This window comes from Macrobrachium rosenbergii, chromosome 39 (assembly GCF_040412425.1).
Source record: "Macrobrachium rosenbergii isolate ZJJX-2024 chromosome 39, ASM4041242v1, whole genome shotgun sequence".
In the NCBI taxonomy this organism is placed as follows: domain Eukaryota; kingdom Metazoa; phylum Arthropoda; class Malacostraca; order Decapoda; family Palaemonidae; genus Macrobrachium; species Macrobrachium rosenbergii.
In genome coordinates this window covers 2,607,115-2,632,704 of record NC_089779.1, presented here as the reverse complement: position 1 = coordinate 2,632,704, position 25,590 = coordinate 2,607,115, and the positions used below count along the sequence as shown (strand labels likewise).

The window sequence follows — 25,590 nt, the reverse complement described above, 5'->3', positions numbered from 1 at the left end:
TCTTGGGGCAATGTGGTTCTATACCCCCCTCCACCTGCCACGTTTTTCGTTGTCTGAGTCTCATTTAATGTATTTGCTGAAAGATCATTTTGATAAACGTAAATCTTTGCACTGTATTTAGACTTCTCCATCACCGGATTCTAGTAATGTGGATGTAAAATACGTCGACTACAAAAAGTTTTTTAAATATTCGCGGAAAAATACTTATAGGCCTCGTTTGCAAAAAATTTTAAATCGCACCTTGAGGGATGCTGGGAGTTCACGGATCACGCTGTTGTTTTGTTTACAAGCGTGACCCAGCTGCGCATGTGCGAATTTCTTTCTTATCCCATAAGAAAGCATCAGCTAACTGCTGAAAATCTCAGAAATTCTTTAGTCACTTTGTCGTAATTTTTGCACCGTTTTCTATTAGCCTTTACATAAAGTTTTATATATGGAAATGTGCGCAATTTCATGTAGAATACAACAAAAAATAACTCATGGTTGTAGCTTTTACCAGTTTTGAAATATTTTCATATAAATCACGATAAGTGCCAAAATTTAAACCTACGGTCAACTTTGACTCGACCGAAATGGTAAAAAATGCAATTGTAAGCTAAAACTCTTATATTCAAGTAACATTCTAGTAACATTCAATCATTTACCTTCATTTTGCAACAAACGGGAAGTCTCTAGCACAATATTTCGATTTATGGTGAATTTTTGAAAAAACTTTTCCCTTATCTCTGAGCGTGCTAACTCGGCTGAAAATCTCAGAATTTCTTTAGTCACCATGTCGTAATTTTTGCTCCATTTTCTATTAGGCATTACATAAAGTGTTATACATGAAAATGTGCGTAATTTCATGTAGAATACAACAGAAAATAACTCATGGTTGTAGCTTTTATCAGTTTTGAAATATTTTCATATAAATCATGATAAATAGAAAAAATTCGACCTTCGGTCAACTTTAACTCGACCGAAATGGTCGAAAACTGCAATTGTAAGCTAAAACACTTACAGTCTAGTAATATTCAGTCATTTACCTTCATTTTGCAACAAGCGGGAAGTCTGTAGCACAATATTTCGATTTACGGTGAATTTTAAAAAAAAAACTTTTTTACATCCGCATGTTAGGGATTCATGCACCATTTTGTGATAATATTTTCTCTGTGTTGCTTTGATCGTTTTACAATTTGTTATATACCAAAATCATTGCAATTTAGTGTACAATACAAAAAAAAAAATAACTCATTAGCTTTAACCGTTTTGCTCACAGTGTGATTTGTATACAATTATATATGAAATTTTTTTCTGTGCTGTCATATATTCCAATATTTATATATGATAATGATATTTTTTTTTCATTTCTGATGGTTGCATACTAAACTTCAGGCAATGACAAAAAAAGGAGCCAAAAATGAACTCTTAATCTTAAAAACTAAGCGTGCTGTGATTTTTTTAGAAAACTTTTTTCCGCTTCGGCGCTAACTCCCGAACCCCGCCGGCATACGGCAGACACTTTTGTAAATAGAGGCTTGGCGTTTAAGGGTTAAGGTCAAAGGAAGAAGTGCTTTGGGATGGCAGTTAGGGCCCCCCCCCTCTCACCCTCCAACTATCAGAAAATGGCCTTATCAACTTTCGATAGTTGATTCCAGCTTGTGTACTCGTGAATTCTCTTACATACAAGGCTCTAGTGATATACGTAGGAAAATTCAAATGAAAAAATTGTCATTACCTTGTCTCAGGATCTTAAGTTTGTTATTACTTACTATTTGAGTGCTTAACATTGATATTTATGGTAAATATCCGTATACTGCCTCTCCATCAATTTTGACAAACGTGTACAAAATGCCTGAACTCTTAAATAACACCCACAATCTTGAGTTTCCACACCACTAATCCTTAGCTCTTCTTTTCTTAGATTCAAAAGCTGTGCGTGCTATGAAAGCATTTCCATTCCAGCTTGGGAACCCAGTCCTGCTTCAATATTCCTAATATCAAGGGTTGTCCCCCAAGGATCTCATTCCCTTAATTACAGGGGTCAGTGAAAGACCAGTTGTAATCTATTCAAGCCATTGTTGAATTTCTTCATGCCCATTGGAGAGGTGCAGTATCATTGTCAGGAACAGAAATATCAAACCATTGATGCCTCATGCAGGTGAATTAAGGTTAAATCTCACCTCTGATGACAGAAGTCACCCCCCACGGAATGATCCTGGAACAATGCTTTCAAAACTCATGCACAAGCATCCCCAGGGGTTTGTCTTGCCTTTTACTCATTTTGTTTTTCTATGTATACTTATAAAAAGTAAAATACTTATCAGAAGTAAAAATATTCTTTTCAGGAAAATTTGCCACTAATAATCTTGGGACAAATACAGTATATTTCCTATTACCTGCTTTTGTTTAAAATTAAGTCAAATTTATCTATGTTATTTGATTATTCTCTGAACATATACCTCTATCTTGTTGAACAGGAAAGGTGTTTTTATCCTGTCTCTAAGAATAAAAAGTAAGGTACAGGTAGAGAGTGTGATGAGGTAAACTTTGGAGGCAGTTTGTGTTTTTTAAGATGCTATGAACTACTTATTCAGTTTGAGCAATACAGTACCTCGGGTGTTTTATGGCAAATTGTAAACCATAAAGATTTTATATCCTTGTCTGAATTGGAGTTTCTGTGGGACAGATCAGGCAATTCTGTTGTGGTTGGGTTTTTGCCACAGTTACTGATTCACATTTAAAATTCATGATGTTTAGGCATTAATTAATATATATTGAGTGTCATTGTAAGTAAAGTACTTCCCAAAACAGCATTGATGAATTGTGTATGGAATTTTGAGCAATCATCCACCAAATCAATGTGTTAAAGTACTATTTATTGCTTGGTGATCAGTCATATTCCATCATAGGATATTTGATTCAGATTCTATGATACATTGTTTGAATATTAGAATTTGTATAATAATGCAGTGTCCTTCTATTTGTTCAGGATGCTCATGATGGTGAGGTGAATTGCATTTCCTTCAGTCCCCAAGGAAAAATTGTAGCAACAGGAGGCGCTGATAGGAAACTCAAACTCTGGGACATTAGCAGAGGTTAGTAGATACTCACTGCTGATATTCACCTTTGATTTGTGTACTGACATTGAAAGCGAAAGTACTATTCTAAGTCTGTACAAACCTTTTTATAGGTTCATTAGCATTATCATATGAATCTGTTTGCACTTACCTTTAATAACGTGACCAAGAAGACGACTTAAATAGATGGCGAAGAAAATGATTTTGTTGTATGAAGAGAGAAATGAAAACAAAAGAAAACAGCAAAACCTGTTTTTGGAAGGTGCTGTTGCTCCTCAAACGAATTACTCTTCAGGTTCCCACAAGGCTCCATAAGACAGACCAACCAACATCAAAGAATTCTCTCATAGTTGATCTTGGTCCGAATAGTGCCTTTGATTAGACAGTGATAAGAGTATAAAATGACCAAAAGTAAGAGGGCTCTCCCTTGCCTGCAGCATCTGCCCGGTTTTCTTATTCTCCCTTCTCACAGTTGTGGCAACATCAGGCAGGTCAGCCAAGATCCCGACTACTCAATCACGTCTGTGAAAGAAAAACACTTGTCACAAATTTCTATGCCTTTTCGTCAGGGAAAGCAGGTGGGTTTGAGGACTCGCATCAGTTACCAAAAAAAGGTTTTTCCTTTGTCAAAACCTCCTTTTTAGAGCATAGCTGCTTTTTATCCTCAAAGGAGCATACAAAAGAAATTGATAGGTGACTAAATGGCCTAACCCCTGAGTAAAGGATAATTAGAGAAAAAATGAAAAAAATCAGAGCACAAATAAGGGAGATATTCTATAACACTTTTCCAGTGGGAAGCAAGTGCCCATGCTTAACCATTCACATCCATGACAAGACTGAACAAGAGCAACACATTGTGGGCCACCGCACAAGATGTAAGCTTGGTCAATAGCCAATGTGCATAACCTTGTTTCACCCCTGTATGTGCAGAAACAAAAACCTGTGCTTAGCGTAAAAAAAAAGGATTTTATTTTCATTCATTATTTTTTTTTTATGGATGTTTACATCATCAGTAAGCAAAAGACTTAAGTTTTGATGATGTCTACATCTGTCATTAGTAACCGAAAGGGTTAAAACAGGTGGCCATCCACTTGTTACCTGGCAGTTCTCTCAATGGCCTTTCCAACCTGTCAAGGATGTATCCGTGTGTATTACCAGTTGACCTGTTTTGCAGAGTTCCTGGAAGGGAATTCTGCAAAAACAGGTCAGCTTTCAATGGCCACTAATGAAATATCTTCTCAGTTACCCAACTTTATGGGTGGAGATAATTACAAAGAATTTTCCAGGCAGGCAAGAGTCAGATTCTGTTCATGTCCTTGAGCTTATGACTGGGAATTGAATCTACACCAGCTGGAAAAAACCTGGATTGGGTAAGAAACCTTTTCCATTCCTTCCTTATTCTGGCTTGAGTCTGGTTAGGAAGACAACAGACTTCAAAGGGTATCCCAGCAAAGTACCAACCACACAAAATGCCCATTGGGTGTGAAGTGGGACATGTTCCACTTTATCAGGAAATGTTTTGATTGGAGTCATAGGCACTCCTCTCTGGTGGCTCCCTCGATTAGCCAATCTTCAAAGTATGTTACAATTTGAATTCCTACTTTTCTTAGTTCCTGGCAACTATTTCTGCTAGTTTCATGAAGATTATCTATGCAATGTCTAACCCAAAATGGTATGAACTTGAATGAGCACCTGTCCCTCCCTATTCGAAACCCTAGGCAAGGGCAGAAGGGAATGATGATAGGGACATGTTTATTATGTGTGTTTCAAGTAGAAACAAGTCATCAGTGTGACCGTTATGTAAGTTTAGAGTCCTATATCATGGCCAAAAATTTAACTTCTTTTTCGTAAGGTACTAGCCCTGGATAAAATAATAAAATTATTTAACTATGTGTATCAAACAGCATCTTTTCATTCAGGGAGGCATTCTGCAAACAAAAATTCGGCTGCAGCATGGGCAGCCCTTCAAGTCCAATATAGGCTAATCTATATATGGGGTATTTTGAAACTACAATAATGAATACCTAAAAAACCTAAAGGCATGCTGTGGATAAGATAAGTGGATGAAATCGTAACATTTTTGGATGATAGATGGAGCAATTTTAATGATTTTCTTACAAAATTAACTCCATTAGTGTCCACCATCAAATGCGAAAATGAATGGGAAACAAACAACAAAATGCCTTTTCTTGATGTTTTAATAATTAGACACACGACAGAATACAAATTTACTGTATCATACAGTGCTATTCATATTAAATCTGGTTCCGACAGTCAGAAATTTATTTCTGTTCCACATGTGATTCGGTGTTGATTATTTCTATCTGGTCTTCCATTTGAAAGACCTGGGTTTGATCCTGATGTGAGACAGAAATTTGTTTCTGTTCCACATGTGGTTGAGTGTTGATTATTTATATATACATATAATATATATAATGTATATATATATGTATGTATGTGTTTAAATAAAGACAAAATCCACAGAGGAAAGAGAATAAGTGGAGTGCTGTAAGGCCTTTCGACTTACACTAGTCCTTTACGTGGTTCAGTAACATACATATACATGTATAATCAACACACAATCACGTGTGGAACAGAAATAAATTTCTGACTCACTTCATGATTGAACCCAGGTCTTTCAAATGAAAGAGTCGGGAAGTTGGGGAAAATATGCTGGTATGCAAGCAGTTAGCGTGCCCAGGTATTGTCTTAAGTACAGTGGTACTCAGGTTCTCACTTCTTTAATGACTTGTGTGGCCTGGTTGCCAGCTGTCTGGTCTTTCATTTGAACCCCCTCGATATGGGACCACCTTGACGTGGTGAGGGGGCTCTTGAACCCCAGGAATTTGTTGCCGGGTTTGAGTCCAAGAGTCCCATATATCATTATACATTTATTTGGATTAATTTTTGTGGAATTTTCCACTTTAACTAAAATTTATTGGACCTGATAAATAGGAAAAGATATCATAGGTGGGAATAGGTTTACATCCGAAGCTAAATAGTGAAAAATGGGGTAGGACCATCAGCTGCCAGGTAATGTCAGACCTGAGAGTTATTACATTGATAGTTCAAAGCCGGAACTATTTTTTAGGGCTGGACCATGGATTCCAGGGGGGGTTCTGGTTCTGGGGATAGGATTATCGGCATTCTATCCGGTTTGCCCATAACATGAGTAGCTAGCGGGTTTGGCTTACACTTGGGCCACTCTAATCATGTTGTGCCATCCCCTATGGGGTTGGGTAGGGGGCAGACATTTGGGAGTTGGTTCTCACTTGTGCCATTGGTGGAAGAATAAACTTCATGAAAGGCTGATGATATCTTTTTAAGGTTTTCAGGTTTTTTTTTTTTTTCCAATCTTGATGATAAGTCAGTCTAAGGATTTGAGTACCCCTGGACCCTTTGATGTTATTGTTCTGGCACAGATGATGACCGCTGCTCCAGTGCAGAGCAAATCTTCTAGCATGGCAATGGACAATTCTCTGGATAATCCAAATAATCAGAATCAAAGTGGATTAAAGGCATTTCGGTTTTACGATGCTTGGGTAACGACATCATTAACCAGATTTTCAGTGCCGGGAAGCAGTTTATCGGTGTTGGTAAGCGATTTCCAATGCCGGTAAGCAGCTTCTCTGCGTCAGTAAGCGGTTTAACAGCGCTGAACAGCACTAACTCCATCATAAACGCCATTTATTATCATAATTACTGTGATGTTCCAGTTATCGACAATTTTTGGTTATCAGCACTTGACCAGAAACAGAACCCCTGCCATTAACTGGGGCTGACTGGGGCTGCCTGTATGTATATGTATAGTATATAAAGTATTATGTAAAGGTCTTTTTAACTACTATGTAAATTCTTGTATAGTCTTCATGTTGGAAAATTGAATTGGAAGCCTGTATTTTTTGGCAACAGCATAAATTTTGTCCTATAAATTTTTGAAGTATTTTATGTAGTGTACATTATTTTTCAAATTACAGCAACTGTGGAAGCAAAGGGAATGCTGACTGGAAGTAATGCTGGTGTGACTGCAATAGACTTCGACGCAGAAGAATCTTTAATCTTGGGTGCTTCAAATGATTTTGCAAGTAGAGTTTGGACAGTTGTAGACCATAGACTTAGGGTATGTATATTCAAGTGTTTTAAATCTTTCACTTTTACTATTATGTTCCTATGGTAATACAAGCCATCTCCTTTTATAATACGCGATATCCTTCAGCAAAAGGGTGATTGAGCCTATGTTGTCACATCCCATCATTGTGCATACATTCATCAGACAATTTGCTGTACTTGAGTGCTTGGAGAATTGGTTTGCATGCAGTTTTGTCAGACACAGATGGTCTCTTATTTGATAGTGGCTTCTGCAGCCATATTAGTCTACACCTAACCTGGAAGTTTGGATATTTGTTATACCTTATGTCGGTGTGTACATAGGCTTTATCATCCAAAGGCATACAGGACCTTTGAGGTGCAATTCTATGCGATGTTAAGCATGAGGTAGTCCATTCAAACGAATTTGCTTCAGTGATTTTGGTTTTGACTGATCAGACAGAATTTTATTGAATTTCTACCCCAAAAATTGTGTCAACTTGAATCATTATTGTGAGAAAATATTTGTCAACCTCCTTATGGGAATTCAACTCTTGCCCTAGGGAATATACAGTATACCTTTGAGGCTCTTTCTGGTTTTCTGTACTCCTGTGGCAGTGTTGACACAGGCCATTTAGTATTGGTGAGCCTAACAATCTTGAGGAAGTAAGAATCTCAGTTCTGTCATGAACTTACTAAGAGGTTTGGAGGTTCGCTCAGGAGGCAAAGCAGTTGTTCCAGCTGCTGTGGTTGCATTCTGTTTTTGGTGTTTTGGATCACGTTAGCCTAATATGTGGGTTGGGGAGTTCCTTTTATCTAGTAATCAAGCAGACAATTTCCTGATAGCCTTGATAATGGCTTCTATAACCACTGAACAGCCCGAGTAGTCTACACATTCCTCGTAAGTTTGTGTACAGTAATTGTCATATCCTCTCTTGGTGTGTACATACTGTAGGCTCGATCATCCAAAGACGTACAGGACCCTTGAGGTGCAATTCGGTGATGACCCACTCAAATGAATTTGCATTAGTTATTTTGGTTTTGACTGGTCAAACAGAAGTCTATGGATTTTCTACCATGAAATTGTGTTAATTTGAACCATTATTGTGAGTAAATATACATCAATCTCTTTATGGGAAGTCAACTCTTGTCATCGGGAATGTAGGCCTTTGGAAGTTCTTTCTGCTTCTCCATACGCTTGCAGCACTGTTAATACATAGATCATTGGACTGCTGGTGAGCCTGACAATCTTGAGGAAGTAAGAATCTCAGTTCTGTCATAAACTGACTAGTAATCCCCGTATTCGCATTCTCACGATTCGCGGGCTCACCTATTTGCGGATTTCTCTATGGAACATATATACTCGTTATTCATGGAAAATTCGCCCACTCGCAGTATTTTTCACTAAGAAATATTCACTAATTACTGTATTTTCGTATCATTTTCATGACTAAATGCACTTTTTGTGATAAAACTTATGGGTATAGATTTAACCCTGCATACGGTTTAGACGAAATTAGCGGGTAAAATGTTCATAGCACTTCATTGGGCCATAAATGACCTATGGCAACTGTATTAGCTCAGTACGGAAGAGAGGTAGATCAGTCAGCCTTGAGATTTCATGGGGGCGTGCACTGCCTCTCCATAGCTCCAGTGTGTCTTTTTTTTTTTATTAGCTTGTAAATTTACCCAGGGATTGCTATTGGTTTTAGTTTTTATCTTTTATGATAGTAGTTCAGATATAATTGTAATTTTCAAAGTAAAGTGCAAAGAAATATTAGAAAGAATATGTTTACCTCACAAAAAGGCACTGCATCTCCCCATCTCAGTAAATCTCGTAAATATTTTACAATAAATGTACAGTACTCAGAATTTGTTACTGATTTTAGTTCTTATCTGTTATGATGTTGTGTGAGCTGTAATTATGATTTTAGAAATTAGTGTAAAATTAAATTATTAGGATATTTTTATGGGTGTTGAGGCCCCACACAGGATTGTAAATAGTCCCTTTCAACTTCCCGTGGACACTACAGACAAATTTTTAGAATTTTTTTCTTACACCATGTGCATTTGCATATCTTCTCTTTCCAGTGATGTGTTTTTTCTTAAACTGGCCAACCTCAAATTTTCCCATTCTGGAGGTGCGCTCAATATATATTAGCACATCCCTTAAGGGTTAACATGGGTGTCTCATCTAAAGATGGAAAAGACAGTGTCAGAAGATTTTAAACATTTTTAAAGTTTTAGCTTACACATCCTGGGGTGCAGACCGCCAGATACGTTAGGGTCGCATAAAGCCCTGATTTTATCAGAATTGTTGTATGGATGTGAAGTATACTCTTCTCCAACCCCCAGCAGGTTGAAAATGCTTGAATCAATGCATCGTGCAGGCATTAGACTGGCCACTGGTGCTTTCAAGACCTTGCTAATATCAAGCCTGTTGGTTGATGCTGGGGAGTTGCCTTTACAACTCCATCGCCAGTCATCCATCCTAGCCTTTCAAATTATAACAAGGGAAAGACATTCTAGGCATTATGAGATGCATCCTAAATGTCCATAACCTTATGGGTATAGATTTAACCCTGCGTAGGCAACCTTCCCATTGAGGTACCTTGGGGAACCACCACTTTGACCTATTATCAAATTTTTATTTTTCAGCGTATACATTTCTAGATTTTTTCCTGCTAAAATATAACTAATACTTAATCTTAGGTTAGGAGGAAATCAAAGAAGTACATTAAATACATTTATTACAAATATTTTTGAAAAATAAGTAGCGAAAAATGGAAATCTATAAAAGAGTACTCTTAGAAATTATTTGAAGGGTCTTGATGGAATTACAGCTTCAGATTCTTCAAGTAGGATGATGTGGTAATTTCTTGTATGAGGTTTCAGCCTCCTTTGGCCGCAATCACAAAGTCTGTAACAGGTGAAAGATGGAAAATTAATTTTATGAAAAGTCTGTATTTTTTAATAATTGCCTGAAGGGCACCTAAATATTAATTTATGTTTATGAAATTTGGTACACTTGTGCATTTACCATCTTAGAATAAGAAAAACATCTAAAAAAGAAATCTAAATAGTTAAAAGGTGTTAAAAATTTCTTTATGTAAATATCACTAAAAGAGCCCTTGAAATTTTTGATGGACGTCTAGTATTTACCATATATCTTAGTCAGAAGTCAATGTATGACCACTAAATTGTTTGTGAATACAATATAAGCATTCTAGAATAAGAAACAATCCAAAAAAGTAAATCTGAGCAGTTGCTAGACGTCAAAAATTAACTGTTAAAAAATTTCTTTTGATAGGGCCATTTGAGTTTTGTCAGATATGGTATTTACCATATATCTTAGTCAAAAGTTAATGTATGACCACCAAATTGTTCGTGAATACAATATAAGCATTCTAGAATAAGAAAAAGTCCAAAAAAGTAAACCTGAGCAGTTGCTAGGTGTCAAAAATGAATTTATAAAAAATTTCTTCTGTGAGGGCCAAATGAGTTTTGACAGACACATGGTATTACCATGTATCTTAGTCAAAAGTCAGTGTATGACCACTAAATTGTTTGTGAATACAATATAAGCATTCTAGAGTAAAAAACAAGCCCAAAGAAGTAAATTTGAGCAGAACTAAGGTTTTCCTATTCTTGTTCACTACAAGGGTATTGCTTTTGAAATTGTTTTAAACCAAAAAAGCTCCACAGATGATTATTAGGTTCCCACCTGAATGTCATCATAGACTCACGTTTATACTTTGTTACTAAGTCAGTGGGTTTCTCCTGGGCTTTTGCTTTGGGAGAACCCTCCTACATCTTTCTGACAAATGGGGCAAAAGAATAATAGTTAAATCTGTGCCAAGTTAGCAGACAAATACCAGGGTATGATCGTAGCATGACACAGGGAGGAATAATGCTGATTCTTTCCTGCTGTGGCATTGTGGAATACCCAAGCTTATGACTTATTTGGGGAGGACATCATCCTTTGTACTTATTTGAGGGTACACAAAGTCAGGGCATAAGACTAACCATAGCCCTTTTGGATGATCTTTTCAGAGCTTCAGGGCAAAGAGAGCATGTGTGTGTATTGTAGGAATCCATTTCCTCATTCTACCAGAGGGAAGTCACCCCCAGGCCCCCAGTTTTTTTGGGACCTGTGGTTGTTGCTCGTGTTGTAAATACCCAGCTCTGCCTAGACAGACTAGTATCCCTCCTGAGTACTTAAGTCTAATGTAAATATGGGGGATGAAACACAAGAGTGACTGGACCCACTCTCTCTCTCTGCTATTTCCATTCTGGATCAGCATTTGGGCTGAAGAGTAAACTGGATCGGGCTAAATATAGGTGCCTCCACTTCGAGCATCCAATCTTAGCTTTGTGTCTAAGATGCAGCTCCCTCCGCTATCCCTTTTAAAAGGGCATCAGGAGCACAGGTAGAGCTACTTGCTAGATCAATTTTGGGTTTGAACTGCCGTTCACCTTAAATTACCCTACAGGGGATTTTGTGGTTTTCTGATGTTGCTTCTGTGCTTGAGTACCATCCCATAATGAAGGATATTCTAGCCCAAGGCCTACTGCTCTGGTCAATCTTCTTAACAAACCAAGAGGAAATTGTGGGAGTTATGGCATCCCTCGATTGTGTGTACAAATGGGAGCCTAACAATTCTGGGTGATGTTCAACTCGAGTCAGTTGACTGGGACTATCCTCCATCTAATGGGTAAATATCTTGTTATAAAAGGCAACGGTTTGTATTCCCATAGGGAAAAGTACCAAATTTTAAAAATAATTTGGATTTTTTGCAGGTATACAAACCATAACCTAACCTAATATATAGTTAAACCAGTCTCAACAGCCCCATTTGTTTGCTGTAGCCAAAACAAAATTGGCCAGTTAATTACCTTTTCCCCAAGTTCAACGAACATCCCAGCTCACATTGAAGTATATTTCAAATTATCAAAAGGCTTTGGTTTGTATACTTATGAGAAAAATAAATTGCTTTTAAAAACATGATATTTCAGTACTAATTTACATTTACTCTTCATTCATAATAAGAAAGTAACCTTTGTTACATTATTGTCTATGTTTACAGCACACCCTCACTGGCCATTCGGGAAAGGTCATGGCAGCAAAGTTTTTGTCAGAATCGTCCAGAGTAGTGACAGGATCTCATGACCGTACTCTAAAAATCTGGGATCTTCGCAGTCGTGCTTGTGAGTCTCTTTGCCATGCTAGTACCAGTTACATCTTTTAAATCATTACTGGTCCTTTGACTACTTGTTGGATAATGACCTATAATTTCATTCCAGTAATGTTAGATTTGTCAGAATTTGGATTCGTTCCTAACTACAAGAGAAAGTAAACTTTTCTTTTCTTGACCTGAAATTTATATAAATATTAGTACTCTTCTCAGGCATACAGTAGGGTTACAAAAATTTATTTTTCACTTTCCCAGGTATACGAACTATTTTTGCTGGATCAAGTTGCAATGATTTAGTGCCATCTGACAGTGCAGCAACAACAATAATATCAGGTCATTTTGACAAAAAGATAAGGTTCTGGGACACTAGAACAGAACAGTCGGCAAGTGAAGTGTCTCTACAGGGGAAAATTACATCTCTCTCTCTGTCAAGAGGTACTGTTTTTCTTTTGATAATTTTTATGAAATAGACATTTTATTCTCTCATCATTTACTTCAAACAGTTGAGATGTTTTGTAACTCTCTCTCTCTCTCTCTCTCTCTCTCTCTCTCTCTCTCTCTCTCTCTCTCTCTCTCTCTCTCTCTCTCTCTCTCTCCCCCTCTCTCTCTCTCTCTCTCTCTCTCTCTCTCTCTCTCTCTATAAATATATATATACACACACACACACACACACACAGGCAGTAGTCACCGGTTATTGGCAATCTGGTTTTACGGCGCTTGTCAAGCGACGACGATAACTGGATTTTCGGCGCCGATAACCGGGATCGGCGCTATTATCGGTTATCATCACCCAGTTGGGAACAGAACCCCGGCTGATAACCGGGGGACTGCCTGTATATACAACCTTTTTGTACTCCTTTAGGACTTGCACCCACCATTTATATACGCCCTTGTCTCTGTGTATCTTCAGTTGCTGTGACCATGTCTTGGCAATAAGACGAAACCACGTAGCATCTCATTGTTTCACTTTTCCTTCGTGGCTGTAACTTAGTTTGTATGATCGTCGTGCTTTTACCTTTTCGTGATTTAAAATCAAACACATATATATATGTATGTATGTACAGTATATATAGAGAGAGAAAATATGTATATGTATTATGCAAGTGGATGTTTGTATATTAGTTTGGCTTTTATAGAAATCCAAACTGCTTTACAGACCCAGACAAAATTTTGCCCACGGCCTCTATGTCACTCCAGAAAGGTTTTTAGGTAAAAATCAAAACCCTACCCCATGACAGACGTACAAACACAGACAAAACAAATGAAATTTCCGTTGTTATGTCACCTTTTCCTTCAGCATTACTTGGTTGATTCTCATTTTTCTCCTGACGCTCCACCTGTTATTCCATGCGCTATCAGACGTATGGTTAACCTACAACAATAAATCGATCCCCTATAATATCAATTTCTGATCAGAATTTACATGAATTTTGATCATAATTTTTGAAAATTGTCAATGTAATTGTGTATTACGTGATAAAATCATCTTTGAAAACCTACAGGGGGAAAAAATAGAGGAACCCAACGAAGTTTCAGCTTCCTTCCCACAGCTTCATGAAAGTAATAGTTGCTACATATCACAACGAGTGTAAACCTAACCGTTATTATTTTTAGATATAAACCATATTTTTCTATAAATGCATTGTCACAAAGTCTTAATGTAATATAAAGTATTTTATAATAGATTTGGCATAACAAAATGCTTTGAAAGTGTAAATTACTCACAATTTTTCTTGCCTGTTTGAGTTGATTGATGGAAAGGCTGCCGAGAACAGTTACACCTGTTGACATGGCTTTCATCAGTTGCAGTTGTTTTTCGTTATTGCTAAGAAATCATAATGTTATATTTCTGATCTGACTAAAAAGGAGAGAGAGAGAGTGTGAAGACGAGACATAAGAAATTCTTCCCTATCTGCGCATGCATAGATCGGTAGAAAAAAAATTACCACTATGCATGTTCGCACGGCACCTATAAACCCGTTGAATTTGTACCTTTGGTGATGATGTAATAATATATCAAACAAAACTATTCCCTTCCTGGAGGAATGTAAGACAATCGGTCATTTATTTTTTTTTTAAAATACACGTTGTTGAAGGATAGAAATGAATATATATCATTTCCAACTTATAAGAACAAACAATCAATTTACTGTACAGTATATGATTACACGGCCTAAGGATGCTGAATTCTGTGATAGTTTATGAGTGTGTTGGGAGAGAGTGAGAGAGAGAGAAAGTGTGAGAGAGAACGGGAGAGGAACAGAGAGAGGAGAGGAGGTATTAGGCCTTTCTTACTTACGAACGAGTCAGATTCTGAAGGGCCATTTGTATCTTGAATTGTTCTTAAGTTGGTTTTTAATATGCAGTGCATAATTTTAATGTAGAATATCACATTGTTTTCCATTATATTTTACATTAATTAGAGGTTTCAATATGTAATTTTCTCTCAGGTTTTTAAGAATATAGTGCTCTATCTTTCAGATGGCTTCTATTTACTCAGTTGCGTCCGTGATGACTCCCTAAAGATATTAGACCTTCGAAAAAACCAAGTAATAAATTCCTTCACGTAAGTATGGCCTTTATTTGCTGTCAGTATATAGTATGGCAGAGGACACTAAATGGTCATTGACAGCATGTTAAACTGTAACCTTATTTTAGGATACAGTACCTGTAATCATCTGCGAGGAATTTTGTTCCATGAGAAAATAATTTTTGAGGGAAAAACCTTTCAGTGTATTCTTAAGAAGGAAATTGTGTACTTACATTTCTCTGGTGTTATTGACCAAAGGAAAACAGCTTTTTCACTAAATAGTAAAGTGCATTAGTCAAGTCAGTTATCACAAGATTGTGAGAATTTTTAATGAGAAAGAACTGAATATGAGTTGAGTGAAATGAAGCTATGAATCATACAACAATCTTTGATGAAAGTTAAATAGTTTGGAAAACAAATATGTACTCTCTCAGACAGGTGAGGAATGAGTTGGTTTGTCAGCTGAGACCTATTGGGCCATAAGCATTTTGCCAACCTGACTTTCTTCAGAAATAGTATGTTTGACAACACAGTGTGTCAATGAAATGGCACTCTCTTAGTTTATGGGTTCCAAATAAATTGAGTTTATACTGAATAATCAGTGATGAAACTCATCATGACTTCCTGCTCGTAATAAGGTTCTCTGAAGTTATATTGTTTAATCGTATGGAGTGTATATCATATAGACAGCATAGCGTTCATCAGAAACTTGTATAGTCATCGTTAACTGTGTAACCCGTGATCTAGATTGATGATACTGTCTGGTGTATCAGAAGAATTTAAGTTTCAGCACTGAATCCTTTGTAGTAAATTATACCGATGATAATAAGTGCCAAAGAGATGGAGAATGGAGAAAGGGAAGATGCCGAGAGCTGCTTTGTGCAGTTAACCTGGTGTTAACTGCAAAAGGGAGAGGTTTATGAAGTGTTCAGAAGATATAAGAATGGAAGGAGAAGAAGCATTGAAAATCATTGTAAGCATAAAGGAAATAAAGGAAAGAAAATCCAGTTGAGAAAAATGCAGTGGGAGAGGTGCAGAAGTGGCGGCAACACTGTGTATCAAATATAACAAATGGTTTCTTAGGAGGTGCTCAGGTTTGCAACATATGAAAGGGATAGGGGTTTTGAGTATTTGAAGTTTGAAATTGCTTGGTTGTTGACAGGATTGTAAAGCTGGTTTTTGTATATGTAACTTACCAAGTAGTTACATTGCTTACAGTTTCACTCGCCAGCAGCTTAAAAATTTGAAATTAGTGGTAATGCTAGTGTTGGTGTAGGTGACTAGACCCAGCCCACTTTCTGGATAAGCAAGGAACGACTTCAGCAGAGAGCTCAGTTGTTTTCTGCTGGTTCCCAACTAAAGTTCAGTGGTGAGGAGTCAGCTTAAATTTTGGCTTTCGTTGCTTTTCCATTGAGATTCTTCTTTTGGTGAAGTACTGGTAGCCTACGCTTTGTATTTATTTAGGTTCTCTTAGTGAGACCATTATTTCTATATTTAGGACGATTTTCCTCAACTTCTCTTTGATTATAATTATGATTGTTGACTTGTTAGTTAGTGTGTCTGACTCTAGTGCTACTAGCTTACGTTATTGCAGCAAAGGCTGCAATACAAGACTTACTAAAGAGAAATACAGTGCTCCCCCTTTTTACGCAGGATTAGGTTCCAGAACCAACTGGGGAAATGCAAAAATCCCCTCTAAAAATGCCCATAACTGACTTATAACTGCCAAGTACCTTGTACCCCTTAAACTGAAAACTTATAACTGCTCATTTTACAATTTCACTGCTTAATTTGAAATATTTCAAACAAAAATATACCCCAGATTAATATATTTAAACAATTTAATATCATTTCAAACAAAAAATACATCCCGAATCATCATCCCAAAACACCCAAAGTAACCTTACATTACAGTATTCTCCTATTACTGTTACTCTTAAGTAGGCTATATAAACCCCTAAAATGCTTATAATTGCCTGTTTTAACAATTCATTGCCAAACTTGATAGTTCAAACAAAAATATACCTCAAACTGTCATCCCAGAACACCCTAGTATCATTTCAAAGTCATGTTGTAAAATTAAGTACCAGCCTACAGCTGTTACTCTTGATATTTTCCTGTGTTGTAAGGTGATTTTGAAACGATATTTGCTGTACAGGTACATATTTGCCATGTCATCACTAAACTGAAATCCCTTGAGAAGAGAGTTGAAGTCGAGTTACTGCTCGATTCCATACAACAGTTCGAGAGCCACAACCTCGTCCGCACTATTGACTCCCTGCAGCCCCTCCTGCTTGCTGAAGCCCTTATGGAGTGAGGGACCTTTAACAGCAGTATCCTCTCCTGTGAGAAGAAAAAAAGGCTGCCAAAGAACTGCGACAAAGAGGAGATATCACCGTGCGCTGTGCTGAAAAGACAGCTGCCAGTGTCCTAATCAAGACTGCTGAATATCACCACAAGTTAGATGAAATCTTGTCTGTAGTACTTTAGGGCCGTAATCTATGGCTGGCATTGTGTTGGAGGAGGAAGCGTAGGAAGCTTTTCTTCCTTCCTTTTCTCTTTCCCTTGAACTTGGCTATTGAGTCGTAAGGGGAGCCTGGGGGTACTATGTACCTGGAGACCCACCAGTCTTAGTTTTAATGGGTGGGTGGTGTTTTTATATTTTGTGGTGTTGATGTAGGTGATGTTTGTGTTTTTTGACTCTGGTCATTTGGTTTGTCAGTACTATGCCCTGGGCAGGAGCAACTGGCTGCTTGTGTACTTTGTTATTTACCGGGTTCATCCCTTGCTGCAAAGTACCCACTGATGTAGAGGTGTGTCTGGCCAACTCGCCACACCCCACATGGTTAAGATGAGCACTGACCCGAGGCAGTATCTACCTGCAGCAGCTCTCTTACCAGGTAAGGAACAACAAACATTGCACCAGTGCTAATAATTCCTGTTCTCTAACTCATTGTCATCCATAATGTTTTGGGGTAGAAAAAATCTATATATCCCACCTCTGTGTCACTTTGGGATTCAGCAGTGTAATTACTCAGCAAAAATGACATTTTTATGATAAAGTTAAGTTTTATATATACTTACCAACTAATTACGAATCAAAGCCGTCCCTCCTCCCCTCATATGGAAAGAAGGGCAGAAACAATTGAGCTCTCTGCTGAAGTCATTCCTCGCTTACCCCGAAAGTGGTCAGGGTCCAGTTACCTACGCCGACACTAGCGCTACCGCGAATTTCAAATTTTTAAGCTGCCGGCGAGTGAAATGCAATGTTATTACTTGGTAAGTATATATAAAGCTTTATTTTATCATAAAAATGTCATATTTAAGAAGGCAGTAAGCTACATCCTGGCATTCAAGAGTACAGTATATGATGGTGAACAGACCATCACAGACTCATACAGCTGAGGTGTGGATATTTACCAAGAAAATGGAACAGATTTTGGAAAGAAATGACTACAAAATGAGAATCATAGTTAACATGTGGAAGTTACTGACATATGTGGTATCCAGAAGTTGGAAAATAGACCAAAGTGTTTCGGCATGCTGCAAGAAGGGAATAGGGCCAGGGAACAAGGATAGTAATAGATGAGGAAGTAGCTGAATGAAATTGTTAAGTGCATTAGCACAGAAGTAGAAGACACCGTTATGTATAAAATCAATCAATCATGCAGAAAGAGTACAAAATAGAAGTGAACTCGGTACACAACTTACAAGGAAGTTCATATTAAATTATTGGCAAGAAATTTTTGCTTCCCAATTTATTCTTTGTAAGAACATGACAGCCAGTAAAACTTACTTGGCAATGCTACACCTGCTTCACTCTTGAGAATACAAGAGGAAATAGGGTCTCACTGACATATTAATGTGCAGTGAATAGCAAGGAAATAACTTTTGGTGATACTGATGTAGTGAGAGACCCTTTCTTTTGCTCCAAAGGCTGCCAGACTTCTGTTAAATATCTTTGTCCTTGTAGTTAAGAAGAGACTAGGCCTCAATATAGTACATAACCAAATATTTAACCTTTTTTAGCCTTGGTTTAAGAGTACATTTATGAAATTATACTGTTGCAAATTGTGTTTGATGGGTGAAAATAATTTTAGAAGTGTTCTTGGTACAGTTGTATTTTTTCATTTTTTCCTTAGTGTTTACCATCATTACTACACATATTTCAGAATCTATTAGCGCACTGTTCACGTACTTACTTTAACTCCATGTTAATTTAATTTTACGCTTTACTCAGGTCTGAAGGGTTCCATGTTGGTGCTGATTATACAAGAGCCGTATTTTCGCCTGATGCTTCGTATGTGGCAGCTGGTAGTAGTGATGGTGCTCTCTTTATATGGAATGTGAACTCTTCCAAACTGGAAAGAGTTTTAAAGGATCACACGTAAGTGTATTTTTTAATAAATGAAATGTGACGTTTTAAGCAAAATTCATCAATTTACATGAGCTTATCTGTGCAGTCAGCACTCCAAGAGGTACAGTGGAGTGAAGAAGGAAAAAAAGAACACTACCTCAATGGCTGTGCATCTAGGAATCCCAGCTCCATCAATGATTGTCAGTCGTTCCTGTGTTGTGTGGACTTGCCACAAGACTGAGGAGCTGAGAGTAGAACCATCTGTGTAAACTGATGGGTTTGAATTATAAAGAATTTCTTTAAAATAAATTTATTTAAGACAAATCCCATCTGTTTACATGCATCTGTAAAATATACCTCAGATTAATATATTTAAACAATTTAATATCATTTCAAACAAAAAATACATCCCAAATCATCATCCCAAAACACCCAAAGTAACCTTACATTACAGTATTCTCCTATTACTGTTAGTCTTAAGTAGGCTATATAAACCCCCAAAACACTAATAATTGTCTGAATAGTCACGTAAGAGGGTAGGACTCTTTGTGGATAGAAAATCTTTGCAGTTGGGATGCTGGAGAGGTAACCATCGAGTGAATGTTTACCTAAGGCCAAGGTTGGTGCTCTTTCCTTTAAGACTTATGGAAGAGGCACTTACCTCTCATAAAGTGTAGCAACTAGTATCCCAGAGAACTATGCTCACAAAGAAGGAACAGAAAGTTATGAAGGGGAAGGAGACAGTGAGAGGGTTGTACTTCCTTGATTTAGAAATAAGATTTGGTCTGCAGATGCCACAATGTCAAAGGAGTGAGAATCTCGGATAAAACTTGACAAAAGTCATGGAGACCATGAAGTAAAATTTGGAACTGCTTCTACTTCCGTGTTCTTCTTAAAGGATAAGAATATTGAAATAGCCCACATTACCCCAAACTTTGACCTCAGATGTCTTGGCCTCAAGAACGTGTTCTCATGTACATCCCAAATCATTTTTCTCATTTTCTTAAAGACTTTAACCTCCTCAGGTATGTTTTTACAGCTCTGACTGGCAGTGGCAAAGTTCTGTTTCTCTTCCTGCTTTAAGTGGCAAGGTAGGAATCACAAACTGTGGAGCATCCTGGTGTTGGGAGGAAGTCACCTGAGTCTTAGCAGTGAACTTAAAGACATGGTTACTAGCGTGTAAGATATTGCTGAAAATAATATGGATTTTACTTATCCTTCTCGTTGAATAGAAGACTAGAAGGAGTGCAGTCCTTAGGGTCAGATTCTTAAGGGATGTCGTTTGAAAATTTGTTTCAAACAATTTAATACAAATTAGGACAAATCACACTAAATACTTGCAGTTGGTTGTGGTCCCTAACCCCCATGAATGGAGGGGTTCAAACTTTTGGACTTTCAACTGCATTTTTTCCGTCACTCAACTTGGTAGTTGTTACAAGTTTAGTTATCCCATAAACAGGTTCTTTATGCACTACATATCCATTTCCAGTGTTCTATGGATTACCCAAGTAGAATTAAGGCTTATGAATGAAAACAAAAAGTATATGTATATTAATGGATTTACTTACAGAGATTGATATAAGAACTAATACTTAATATATTAATGGAAAGAGATGAATACTTAATACATGTTACTGAAATAAAAAAAAAAGCAGGTTATTGATTCGTGGCTCCTTCAACACACAAAGATGTATATCCTGGAGAAAGACTGTAAATCTCAAAAATTATGCTGTATTACAGGTTGATCCCCCAAAGATTCCTCGGAGTCATCTTGCAGTATATTGTACAGTACAAAAAAAGAAAGGATATTTTTATTTTGAAAGTGCTCTCAGATCATATTTAAAGGCAATTGGTGGGAGCAGTTACAAAATAATGTACAACAGCATGTGCCGAATACTTGTGCGCATACACAGACCTACACTTCAGTGGTAATCAGTAATTAACCAAGTGTTCTGTAGCCTTTCACTTCCTTCTTTACTCATAAAAAAGTGCAAAATGTTACTCAGTTCAAGAATGCCCTAACGGCATCCTCTTGCATCTCATATGGCCACGTCTCAATAAGTTTGTGCCTTTCTTCAACTTCTGTGTATGTACTGTAAAAGTTATACGCCACTGTCCAGGTTCAACAAAGTCCTGACTATATTAGAAACCAAGTATCATTTCAGGATAGAAAATCTGCTAAAACTGATAGTAGCATGAAATTGATATGGCAGTCTAATAAATAAAAAGTGGCTTGATGATTGTCTGCTCCCATTTTGCACGCACTTCTTCTGAAGTCCCATGCCCCTTAAATCCGTCAGAGAAGGGGGACATCTAACTGCAAGGAGAACAGGTAACGCAATCATCCTGGCCTGTGGAAGGGAAGTTTTCCAGTAGGTGTCAGAATCATTGCTCCATCTGTTTGTGGATATATATAAGTATGAAGCTGCTTTGGTTTTGACAGAGACAGCACCATGGGAATGACTGACGAATACCCCGACGGGTTTTACTTCTCATGATACAGACTAAACCCTTACGAGGGAAAGACTTTGAGTGTTTATGAGATTTTTTGACAGTATAAGGCAACCACTGCAACGACTACTGATTTTTACATATTAAATGAATTAGTCCTGGTGAGCAGACCTGGCCTTTGCAAGGACTGCATGAGAAATGCAGATCTTTCTCCAGGGAGTGACAGCAAATATCTCTGAGCTATAGTTACCACAGATAATATCACAATATTATCACACTACTTATTTATAGAAAAAATGTACAATATACCTCATTTGATGAACATCAATGTCAAGCATTGAAAGAACAATGGTCATCTACTTCAGGATAAGTTATTGGAACATAATTAAACAATGTAGCACTACGAAATAATAATAGTTGTACACATTGTAGCACCTAGCTGTGATAATCAATAAGAAATTAGAAACCTAACCTGTAATTGTAACTCTACCAGATGAAAATGGTTAAAGCAAACATTAATAAACTACATAGCTAAGGTTAATCATGAACTTTGGCAATTAAAATGAGCATTTACACTTGCTGAAGCTGTCAATGCAAGCACTTTTAAACCCCAGTGAAAAACTATTATATCATTAATCTTACAGAAAAAAAAAACAGAGAAGTAGAGAAAAATGTAAGCATGAAGACCAAAGAATGGAAGAGAGAAAGAACTTGGGCACTATCGAGTAAAAAAACCCTCCAAAATTCAAGTAACATTGACATGTATGCTCAGGCTTAGGATGCGCATGGAAGTGACATATAGTTGCTGGTGTGGTGATAAGGGTCCTAGATGCATGACTGAGGGAGAGTCTTTTTCTTCTTCATCTTCAGTTATGTCCACAATTATGTTCACGTAAACTGATGGGCTTGTGTTTTTTTCCACAGTTATGTTCATGTAAACTGATGGGCTTGTATTAAACAACTGGTTGATTAGTTGTAAGACAAATATAATATATATTGAGGAATATTACTCATATTCTGAATCTTAGCAAAAATACAGTAGTGAAAAATGAAGTTGAAAGGACTGTACCTCAGATCTGTAAAAGTACTGTGAATTATGAAATGTTTTTACATGATGACGAGCAGTATTTCTGTAGACAAAATGATCTTTGTTTAATTGTTGCATTTGTTTCAGGTCGTGTGTTGTAGCCTGTAGCTGGCATCCAAACGGGAAGGCCCTTGTCTCTTGTGACCGCACGAAACGGGTGATTGCGTGGTCCGATTTTTAACGCTGATACATAATTTATTTTGTACTGTATGAATGCAGTGTGTTGGTTGCCTGATAATTTTGGCATAGCTTTAAACTTTTTATATTTATAACTATAATGCATAACTGATGTTTCCATTTGAAATCTAAGGGTAACAGATGTATCATGTGTAAGAATATATTTAGGATTCTGTATAACAGTACACTAGAATTTTAGTAAATAGTATGATTTTGTTATAAACTGATTTTAGCATTTCATATAATTGTTTAAAAAACATTTTGAAACAATGCTTTCCATGAAAAATGTAAGTCTGCCAGTATCATAGAAAAAGTAAATTAAAATGAAACAAGCAAAGACACAAAATCCACTTACTGAAAGGTACAATACTTGAAAAAGTATTGCTCAGGGAGAGATTACTTGACATATTTCCTTTGGTGGGCATTTCAAGAAGAACTTGGTAAGTTTATCGCTGCTTGTTCTCTGTTTCAAGTCAGAATTCCATTAAATTTATAAATCAAGTAAGAGGGCATATTATAATTGTGATTAATGTGAAGATGTATTTCACACATTTGGGAATTGAATGCCAGTTTTCTTTTTATGTTGACTAAAGGGTATTTGTTTGATGAGAGATTACCATTTATAATAGTTTGCTCACTTCTCTTTCTGTCCCGTGATTCAGGATAGTGAGATCGAGGGAATTGACTGTCTGTCATGTTCTTTCACTCCTTGTTTGTTTACCATACTTTCAAAGATTTTGTATGTAATATGTACTCACTTAACTTTTTCAAGTTTATTTATCAGTTTTACAGAATTGGTGAAGCAAGAAAGTTTGTCAGGGTTGTGCTTAATATTTAAAAGCGATATGATTTTGTGCACAAGCCAAGTTGGGAATGTATCAAATGACTGTTGAACCACTATCCTTTATGGAAGTGAAGAGTGGTTGTTGAATGCACGTGAAAGTAAAAAGGTTGAAGCTGTCGAGATTAACTGTTTGTGTAGCATATGTGGTGTGAGGAATTAAAAAGGTAATTGAAATGTGAAGAGACAGAATGGTTGAAAGTTCGGTGAATGGATGGACCAGTGTTTTGAGACGGTTTAATCATGTAGGAAGAATAGAAAATAGTAAATTAATGAAAATAGTACATAAATCAGAAGGGTTTGGGTAGACGGTGTGAGAGAGGTATTAGAAAAGAGGTGCCTTAATATCCCCGAAGCTGAGAATGTGTGCAGTATAGAGGTAAGTGGTGCAGTGTGCTTGTGCGTGCGTGTAGGCGTTACAACGTGCAGCTGATGTGCCATTTAGGTGAAAAAATATATATACTATATATATATATACACATACAGTGAACCCCCGTATTCGCGGCGGATGCGTCCCCGTCCCCCCCCCCGCGCGAATAGGTCAAATCTGCGAATGCATGAAACCCATCTAAAAACACTTGGAACTGCCCATTTTGATAGCTTAAATCAAGAAAAACCCTATAAAAATGCTTATACCTGAGTATTTTAATAGTTTTATCACAAAAAGTGTATTTATGAAAAATATATGAAAATACAGTAATTAGTGAATATTTCTCAGTGAAAAATACATGAATGGGCAAATTTTCCACAAATGATGGCTAGTTATGTTCCACAGAGAAACCACATAAATCATTGAGTCCATGAACCATGAGAACCTTGAACAGGGGTTTTACTGTATGTATATATATATATATATATATATATATATATATATATATATATATATATATATATATATATATATATACACACTAATATATACATACACACAATATATATAATATATATATACATATACATACACAATATATATAATATATATATACACATATACATACACACAATATATATAATATATATATACACATATACATACACACAATATATATAATATATATATACACATATACATACACACAATATATATAATATATATATACACATATACATACACACAATATATATAATATATATATACACATATACATACACAATATATATAATATATATATACACATATACATACACACAATATATATAATATATATATACACATATACATACACACAATATATATAATATATATATACGCATACATACACACAGTATGTATATAAATTTAAAATTTATATACACACTATATCTATATATATACACACAGTAGAACCCCAGTCCTTGACCGTATCAGAACTAGACATAATGGATTTCGATGCGAAATGTTGGGTATTTTGCATCGGAGCTCAAACAAAAACCAGAATCCAACCTGATAAACCACATGATTTTTGTAAACAAAGTTTTTCATGTTTCAGTCAGTTGGCGTTGCTCCCACACGTCATTTAAACCCCGCTCAGCTCTGCTTCGAGTGTTTTGATCTATTTCCTTAGATTTTGTGGCTTTTTGTACTGTATTTTGATAAAAACATGGGTCCCATGAAATACAGTATGGTGTTGTGAGAGTAATATACATACAGTATCTCAGTAGACTCTGTATGAAAATTACCATAAGTACTACAGTACGAAACGTTTGTGTTACCGCGACAGGCCACTAAGACAAATGGCTGGAAGGCAAACTGCCGACGTATCATAAGCAATTTTTTGTAAGTTTGTGATAACACACATAATTTAGCTTGTTTTCATTATTTTATTAA

At 36.6% G+C, this 25,590-nt stretch overlaps 1 protein-coding gene across 1 annotated transcript in view; it reads left to right on the top strand.

The window, feature by feature from the left end:
• The window catches only part of Atg16 (Autophagy-related 16), a 40,638-nt gene extending 16,593 nt beyond the window's left edge, over positions 1-24,045 (top strand). Inside the window, exons 7-13 of the mRNA XM_067082280.1 lie at positions 2,972-3,077; positions 7,037-7,179; positions 12,233-12,353; positions 12,596-12,775; positions 14,822-14,906; positions 19,111-19,257; positions 22,853-24,045. Coding sequence (XP_066938381.1) covers positions 2,972-3,077; positions 7,037-7,179; positions 12,233-12,353; positions 12,596-12,775; positions 14,822-14,906; positions 19,111-19,257; positions 22,853-22,946 — 876 coding nt within the window. The 3' untranslated portion in view covers positions 22,947-24,045. The remainder of the gene's footprint in view (positions 1-2,971; positions 3,078-7,036; positions 7,180-12,232; positions 12,354-12,595; positions 12,776-14,821; positions 14,907-19,110; positions 19,258-22,852) is intronic.
• Positions 24,046-25,590: the final 1,545 nt, after the last annotated feature.